Source organism: Chiloscyllium plagiosum, unplaced genomic scaffold, assembly GCF_004010195.1.
Source record: "Chiloscyllium plagiosum isolate BGI_BamShark_2017 unplaced genomic scaffold, ASM401019v2 scaf_4109, whole genome shotgun sequence".
Taxonomy (NCBI): Eukaryota; Metazoa; Chordata; class Chondrichthyes; order Orectolobiformes; family Hemiscylliidae; genus Chiloscyllium; species Chiloscyllium plagiosum.
In genome coordinates, this window is record NW_025210174.1 from 8,021 (window position 1) to 16,777 (window position 8,757).

At 48.3% G+C, this 8,757-nt stretch overlaps 1 protein-coding gene across 1 annotated transcript in view; it reads left to right on the forward strand.

Annotated features, from left to right (window-relative positions):
- Positions 1–7,443, forward strand: part of LOC122546874 (serine/threonine-protein kinase MRCK alpha-like) — an 11,437-nt gene extending 3,994 nt beyond the window's left edge. The window contains exons 2-5 of the mRNA XM_043685495.1: positions 463–544; positions 2,590–2,806; positions 5,705–5,767; positions 6,737–7,443. Coding sequence (XP_043541430.1) covers positions 463–544; positions 2,590–2,806; positions 5,705–5,767; positions 6,737–7,398 — 1,024 coding nt within the window. The 3' untranslated portion in view covers positions 7,399–7,443. The remainder of the gene's footprint in view (positions 1–462; positions 545–2,589; positions 2,807–5,704; positions 5,768–6,736) is intronic.
- The last annotated feature ends 1,314 nt before the right edge of the window (positions 7,444–8,757 follow it).

Consider the following 8,757-nt stretch of genomic DNA (forward strand, 5'->3'; position numbering starts at 1 on the left):
GCGGGGAGAGGGTGAGACTGAGGGACACGGGGAGAGGGTGGGACTGAGGGACGCGGGGAGAGGGTGGATCTGAGGGACACGGGGAGAGGGTGGGGAAGAGGGACGCAAGGAGAGGGTGGGGAAGAGGGACGCGGGGAGAGGGTGAGACTGAGGGACGCAGGGAGAGGATGGGACTGAGGGACACGGGGAGAGGGTGAGACTGAGGGATGCAGGGAGATGGTGGAGAGATTGGTGGCCCATTGAACTGAGTGGCCCATCCTATTGAGAGTTCATTACCATTCCTGGATCTCCAGTCTCTCTCTCTCTCTCTCTCCCTCTATCTCTCTGTCTCTCTGTTTCTCTCTCCTATCTCTCCTACTCTCTCTCTCTCTTTCCCTCTCTCTCTCTCTGTTTCTCTCTCTCTGTCTGTCTGCCTGTCTGTCTCCCCACCCCAAATGACTAGCGTCGCCTTTGCATTTTCAGCGATGAAGAATTCTCCGTGAGCTCAGTTTTCTTCTCTGACGTGATTCATGCGAACAAGAACGACGTTCCGTGTATATTCAGGGTGAGTCAGACCATCGTACGACCTGATCCCCGTAGCCTTTCCCTTCAGGAATAACCCTGGACTGTTTCTCCCCCCTCCCTTGACCATGGCCTGGGCAATGGGGGGCCCTCATGGTAAAACTCCTTGAGCTCGGGGGGCTGGGTTAACAGTAGCAACTCCTTTCTGGGCTGAATGTCACTAACCCATCAGAGGAGGAGACCGCTCAGCTCCTCTATTTAGCTCACAGCTGGTCTCTATCTTGACTTCCTTTCCTCAAAGTGATTCCCTCACCCCAACAACAATTTACCAGCCTTTGTCTCAAAGTGTCTAATCGATCTATTACCTTCTGTTATAGTTTTGTTGGGGGGGTGGACAATTGCAAATTTCCTCTGTTGTGGATTTGTCCTTCCCAACCATCACCCTTTCACGGCCTGGCTCTAATTTCTGCCCCTGTGCTCTGGAACGCCCCCAAGGGCGGAAGTGGTTACACTCTTTCAAATTCTCCGCATTTGGCGCTGTCCAGGACAAAGCAGCCTGGCCTGATCGGCACAAGTATTTAACGTCCACCAGTGACGCTCAGTCTCAGCGTTGTGTGCCATCTACAGGATATACTGCGGTAACTCACCCAGGCTCCTTTGATCGTAACCTTTCAAACCCATGACCTCTACCACCTCAAAGGTTAACGGTGCATGGGAATGGCTGGGAGAGTCCAGAACTAGAGGGGCATAGGTTTAGGGTGAGAGGGTAAAGATTTAAAAGGGGCCTGAGGGGCCAACCTTTACACGCAGTGGGAAGCGCGTGTATGGAATGAGCTGCCAGAGGAAGTGGTGGAGGCTGGTACAATGACAACATTTAAAAGGCATCTGGATGGGTACATGGACATGAAGGGTTTGGAGGGATATGGGCCAAATGCTAGCAAATGGGACTGGAATAATTTTGGATATCTGGGTCGGCATGGACTGGTTGGTCCGAAGGGTCCGTCTCGATGACCTCTCGATGACCTCCACCCTATCAGTTTTTTTCCAAGCCCCTGACTTGGAATTGTATTCCCATTCCTTCTATCACTGGATCTAAATTCTGGAATTTCAAATGAAACTGGACAAACCACCTGGCATTGACCAAGGCACTGGAAATGTGGACCCTCTATACTAAATCTAGGGGTTTGTACAGAGACTGAGGATCATGGACTAGCCTGATGCAGTCACAGAATCTCACTGTCCATGCAGTGATGTGGATCCCACCATCCCTGGGTATGCCCAGGACAAACCCAAGATAGGTGGTAGAATAGTGGTATACAGTTACCCTCGGGGTCATCAACATATGGAGTCTCACGCCATCAGGTCATATATGGGCAAGGATATTGTCACATGTTGCTTAAGACCATGACAAATAGCGCTGTAGGCTTGATGGGTCTATTCCCACGCTGAATTCTTTTCGCAATCTCTGCTTGCTCACAGAGTCGTACAGCAACAGAACGGACCCTTCGGTCCAACCAGTCCATGCCGACCCATAATTCCAAATTAAACTAGTCCCCCCTGCCTACTCCTGGCCCATATCCCTCCAAACCCTTTCCTGTTCATATCCTTTTCCGAATGTCTTTTAAACGTTGTAATTGTATCCACATCCACTGCTTCCTCAGGAAGTTCATTCCACACACGAACCACCCTCTGTGTAAAACATTTGTCCCTCATGTCTGTCTTAAATCTCTCTCTTCTCATCTTAAAAACATGCCCCCTAGTCTTTCCTAGGAAAAAGACAGCTACCACTTATCCTATCATTGCCCCTCATGATTTTATAAACCTCAATAAGGTTACCTCTCAATCTCCTACGTTCCAGGGAAAAATGGCCTCAGCCTTTCTTTATAACTTAAACCTTCCATACCCGGCAACATCCTGGTAAATCTCTTCTGAACCCTCTCCAGCTTAATATAGGCACTGCCAATTCCATGCGTGACAACTTGCCCCTGGGGTGGCCTAACTAACAGCAGTGCTAGGGTTTCAGCTGAAGTTCAGGATAGCTCCAGCTCAGGCTTGTGGACAGTTCCCTTTCTGTGCTTGCCCTGACAGATCACGGCTCCTCAGCTGACAGTCCCGAGCTCCAAGGCCTCCCTCCTGGTGCTGGCTGACAGCGAGAAGGAGAAGAAGAAGTGGGTGACGGTGATCAACGAGCTGGTCACCATCTGCAAGCAGAACGGCTTCAAAGAACGGTCAGCGGTGTGCCTCAAAGAGGCGTACGACAGCGCACTGCCGCTGATCCGCAATACACTCGCTGCCGCCATCATAGGTAAGGTCTCCAAACCCTCTCAGCATGTGTTACGTGTCCATTGCTTGGAGGTCTTGGGTTTTGAAGGATTTGAGTGGGAAGAGGAATTTATTTTAAGTTTTGCCAGAGAGGTTTCTTTCCAAGAGGTCTGCAGATACTGGATTTTTCACATGACTGTTGACTTTGTTGTAGAGCCTGCTTTTGAACAGTGACTGGGTTCTGATCGAGTTCAGTTGGAGGAAGGCCTGCTAGAAACAAGCTGCCCAGCTGACCTCTCCCACTTTGGGAAATAAAACACTTCACATAGAGTCATAGAGATGTACAGCACGGAAACAGACTCTTTGATCCAACCCGTCCATGCCAACAAGATATCCCAACCCAATCTAGTCCCACCTGCCAGCACCCGGCCCATATTTCTCCAAATCCTTTCTATTCATATACCCATCCAGATGCCTTTTAAATGTTGCAATTGTACCAGCCTCCATCACTTCCTCTGGCAGCTCATTCCATACACGTACCACCCTCTGTATCAACTAGGAGAAATTGAGGACTGCAGATGCTGGAGATCAGAGCTGAAAAATGTGTTGCTGGAAAAGCGCAGCAGGTCAGGCAGCATCCAAGGAGCAGGAGAATCAACCTGAATCAGGAGAATCCTGAAGAGGGGCTTATGACCAAAATGTTGATTCTCCAGCTCCTTGGATGCTGCCTGACCTGCTGCGCTTTTCCAGCAACACATTTTTCACCCTCTGTATCAGTTTGCTTTCTCTTCTGAAAGCGTGATTATGGAGTCACGCAGCACAGAAACAGACCCTTTGGTCTGACCAGTCCATGATGACCATAATCCCAAACTAAACTAGACCCACCTGGCTGCTCCTGGCCCATACCCCTCCAAACCCTTTCCTATTCATGTCCTTATCCCAATGGATTTTAAACATTGTAACTGTCCCCGCATCCATCACTTCCTCAGCAAGTTTATTCCACACATGAATCACTTGCTGTGTCAAAACAAAATTGCCCCTCGTGTCTTTTATAGAGTCACAGAGTCATAGAGCAAGGAAACAGACCCTTCAGCCCAAACAGCCCATGCTGACCATAATCCCAAACTAACCTAATCCCACCAACCTGCATTTGGTCTATTTCCCTCCAAACCTTTCCTATCCATGTCCTTATCCAAATGTCTTTCAAATGTCGTACCTGTACCCGCATCCACCACTTCCTCTGGAAGTTCATTCTACACACGAACCACTCTCTGTGTAAAAAAATTGCCCCTCGTGACTTTTTTAAGTCTTTCCCCTCTCACCTTAAAGATGTGCCCCTAGACTTCCCAAACTGAGCGACTAGAACTGGACACAGTATTCCAGAAGAGGCCTCACCAATGTCCTGTACATCCTCAACATGACGCCCCATCTCCTCCACTCAAAGGTCTGAGCAATGAAGGCAAGGGTGCTAAACACCTTCTTAACCGCCCTGTCTACCTGTGACACAAACTTTAAAGAATTATGTACCTGAACCCCTCAGTCTCCATGTTCTACAACATTACACAGGGCCCTACCATTAATTGAAAAGCCCTGCCCTTGTTTGTTTTACCAAACTGCAGCACCTCACATTTATCCAAATTAAACTCCATCTGCCACTCCTCAGCCCATTGACCCAAGATCAAAAAGAACTCAAGATTAGGTTTCCTGAGTAAATTTTGTCCACAAGATGACAGAGATAACTGGATACGATTGGTGTAGTGTAAACTGTGGAACTTAAAATTTACATATTTCTTCATATTATTTATTCTAAGTTTGGCTTTTTGCTTTTGAATTAGTAACCAGTAAGTTTTCTCTGTTTGAAGACTTGCAAGTATTTTTGCAGTGATATGATTGATTTGAAAATAGCTTTGAGCAAAAGGGTTTGCAGGAACCATTAATAGACTTCCATTCATTTGGAATCTTTGGTTACCAAGCAAGTTAAACAACGGAGCCTCAAGGTTGATAAAGGATTCTAGAACATTCTTAAGCTAAAGGAAACACCCTCAGCTTAGAGAAAGGGCCTTTTTTAGTTTCACTTGGAGTTTTGAGCACTCCTGTAAGTTTCTTGGAAAAGGATAGTTCGGACTTCGGAAGGTAAGGATCTGCAGTGAAATAGAGTGAGGAGTTAATGTTAGTCCAGGACCAGAGGTGTTGGGTTAAAACCCTGAAGATGTTACTCAAAGCTGAGTACATTTAACCACATGTATGACAGCGGTTCCAGGTTAAAAGTTAAGTGACCTAAACCTATTGAGGCATGGGCAACACAAGGTTAGATATAGAGTAAAACTCTATCTACACTGTGTTCCATCAAACACTCCCAGGATGGGGACAGCACGGGGTTAGATACAGAGTAATGCTCCCTCTACACTGTCCCCATCAAACACTCCCCAAGACATGGACAGCACAAGGTGAGGTACAGAGTAAAGCTCCCTCTATATTGTCCCCCATCAAACACTCCCAGGACAAGTACAGCACAAGGTTCGATACAGAGTAATGCTCCCTCTACACTGTCCCCATCAAACACTCCCCAAGACATGGACAGCACAAGGTGAGGTACAGAGTAAAGCTCCCTCTACACTGTCCCCATCAAACATCCACAGGACAGAGACAGCATGGGGTTAGATACAGAGTAAAGCTCCCTCTACACTGTCCCCCATCAAACACTCCCCAAGACATGGACAGCACAGGGTGAGGTACAGAGTAAAGCTTCCTCTACACCGTCCCCCATCAAACATCCACAGGACAGAGACAGCATGGGTTTAGATACAGAGTAAAGTTTCCTCTACACTGTCCCCCATCAAACACTCCCAGGACAGGGGCAGCATGGGGTTAGATACAGAGTAAAGCTCTCTCTACACTGTCCCCATCAAACCCTGATTCAATATTCCTGTCTCTACTTCAGACAAGGAACGAATTGCCTTGGGCACTGACGATGGACTCTACCTCATCGATGTGATAAAAAATGGTAAGATATACTCCACAAACAAGGCACTCTCCCTTGGAAGCTTAAGGGAAGGCAAGTAGGGAGAGCAGTGGATAAGGTCAGACACTAAGGTTATGGAACATGGGGACATTGTGAAATTGAGGGGGATTATGAGGGAAAGGCAGGTGGAAATGGGGAAGGGGAAGAATTAGGTAGACAGGGAGGAGAGTGATTGAGAGAGACAAGGAAGGATTGAGACTGACATTAAGGGAGTGGGACAGAAGGAAGCACTGAGTTGGTCAGTGGTTAGCACTGCTGCCTCACAGTGCGAGGGACTGGGGTTCGATTCCAGTCTTGGGCAACAGTCTGTGTGGAGTTTCCACATTGTCCCCATGTCTATGTGGGGTTTCCTCCCACAGTCCAAAAATGTGCAGTTTAGGTGAATTGGCCATGCTAAATTGCCCCATAGTGTCCAGGGATGTGTAGGTTAGGTGCATTAGTCATGGGTAAATATAGGGGAATGGGTCAGGGTGGGTTACTGTTCAGAGGGTCGGTGTGGACTTGTTGGGCTGAAGGGCCTGTTTCCACACTGTAGGGATTCGAGAGCATGAAGAATGGAGGGAGATGGTGAGGAAGAGGATGGGTTGAGAGACAGTGATTGAGCAAGACAGTGAAAGGGAGGATATGATGGAGAGTGTGAGGATAAGGGGGATGAATGAGAGAGGACCGGCTGCAATCGGGGAAATAGGATGGATTGACGGAGTCTGGGATAGGAAGGGATTTGAGGGAAGACTAAAGGAGTGTTGAAGAAGGTAGGGGGGATTGTGAGAGATGGGGAACAGAGGGGACTGAGCCAAATGGAGAGTGAATGTATTAGACGCACATGGGGAACATGACAAGACAGTGAATCCAGGTAGCTAGGGGGTATATTATCAAACGGTCAACCTTATTAATGATGGTGAATCTCATTACTCAAAACCTTTGCCCTCTTTGCCACCTCCTGTGTTGCAGAAATCACATTACTGGGTGACTGTAAGCGGGTTCACCAGCTTGAGCTGGTGCCCAGTGCCAGGCTGCTCGCTGTGGTGTCCGGAAGGAGCCGGAACGTGCGTGTTTTCACCTGGGAGGACCTGCAGAACCCGGAGGCAACTGGAGCCAAGCTGTTGGAAGCCCGGGGCTCTCAGCTGATCACCACGGGTAGCCGGTGCCAGGGGAAGAGCACCAATTGGCTGTGCACAGCTGCCAAGCGCCACGTGACGTGCTACCAGCTGACCGCTGGCAAGCAGCCCTACAGGCGGACGCGGGAATTCCAGGCCCCCGGGATGGTTCAGTGGATGGGCGTCTTCGAGGAATGCCTGTGTGTTGGCTATCCGTCCGGTTTCAGCCTGTACTCTTTGGCGGGCGAAGGACCTCCAGCAAACCTAGTGAGCCCAGAGGACCCTTCCCTCACCTTCCTCTCTCACGGGCAGGCAGAGGCTTTGTGCGCTGTGACTGTTTCCAATGACCTTTACCTGCTCTGCTTCAACACGGTTGGTGTGTACGTCAACGGCCAGGGTCGGAGGTCAGAACAGCGTGAGCTCATGTGGCCAGCACTCCCTGTTGCTGTGGGTAGGCGAATCTCTCCCTCTCTCTCGTCCGGGATACACGAAGAGATAAACATATTGGCTCAGTGACAGATGGTCGGCTGATTTAGTGACTAGAAAAGGGTTTTCAATGCTGCAGGCCTCAGTTTGAATTGAATTGAATTGAATTTATTGTCACGTGTACCGAGACACAGTGAAAAGCTTTGACTTGCGAGCAATACAGGCAAATCACAGAGTTAAGTCCATAGATAGTAAATAACAGATAACCAGCGGCAAAAACAAAAATACAGGTACAGGCGAATGTTAAGAGTTTGTGAGTCCATTCAGTATTGCGAATGTTAAGAGTTTGTGAGTCCATTCAGTATTCAAACAACAATGGGGTAAAAACTGGTGCAAAACCAGCTGGTGCATGTGTTCAGGCTTCTGTACCTTCTCCCCGATGGTAGGGGTTGTAGAAAAACATTGCCAGGGTGGGATGGATATTTCCCATCGTCAGTATATACTAAAGATTTAAAATCTGAATGAGGGAGGCACAATTGGGAAATTTGTGTTCAATTGAAAAATTGGCCAGGCATTTGATAGCAAAGGGGATGGCTTTCAACTGCAGGAAGATATTAATGATTTGTTCGAGTGGGTGGTCACATTCCAGGAAGGATGTGGAGGCTTTGGAGTGGGTGCAGAAGAGGTTTACCAAGATGCTGCCTGGATTAGAGGGTATGAGCTATAAGGGGAGGCTGGAAAAACTCAGGCTGTCTTCTCTGGAGGCTGAGGGGAGACTTGAGAGAAATCTATCAAATTCTGAGAGGCTTAGATAGGGTTGACGGTCAGAATCTTTTTCCCAGAGTTGAAATGTCTAAAACTAGAGGCCACACATTTGAGGTAGGAGGGGGGAAAGTTCAAAGGAGATGTGAGGGGTGAGTTTTTTATACAGCGAGCGGTAGGAGTCTGGAACGCAATGCCTGGGGTGGGGGTGGAGGCAGATACAATAGGGGAATTTAAGGGACTTGAGATAAGCACATGAATATGCAAGGGATGGAGGGATATGGACCAAGGGCAGGCAGAAAGGACTAGTTGAATTTGGTGTCATGTTCGGCACAACATTGTGGGCCGAAGGGCCTGTTCCTGTGCTGTACTGTTCTGTGTTCTAAAATGGCAAATGGAATTCAAACTGTGATGTTCTGCATTTGGAGCGGGCAAACATAGGAGGGAATATACCATAAACAGGAGGTATTGAGAGGGTAGAGGAGGGGAGAGACTTTGGAGGGTGACTGAAGGTCCCTTAAGGTGGGTAGATAAGGCGGTAAAGAAAGCATTTGGGATGCATTCCCTCACTGGGTGAGGTACTGAGAAGAACAGTAGGGATATAATCCTGGAAATCTAACAGACACTAGTTAGGCCACAGCTGGAATTCCGTGCACAGTCCTGGTCATCATATTACAGAAAAGACAT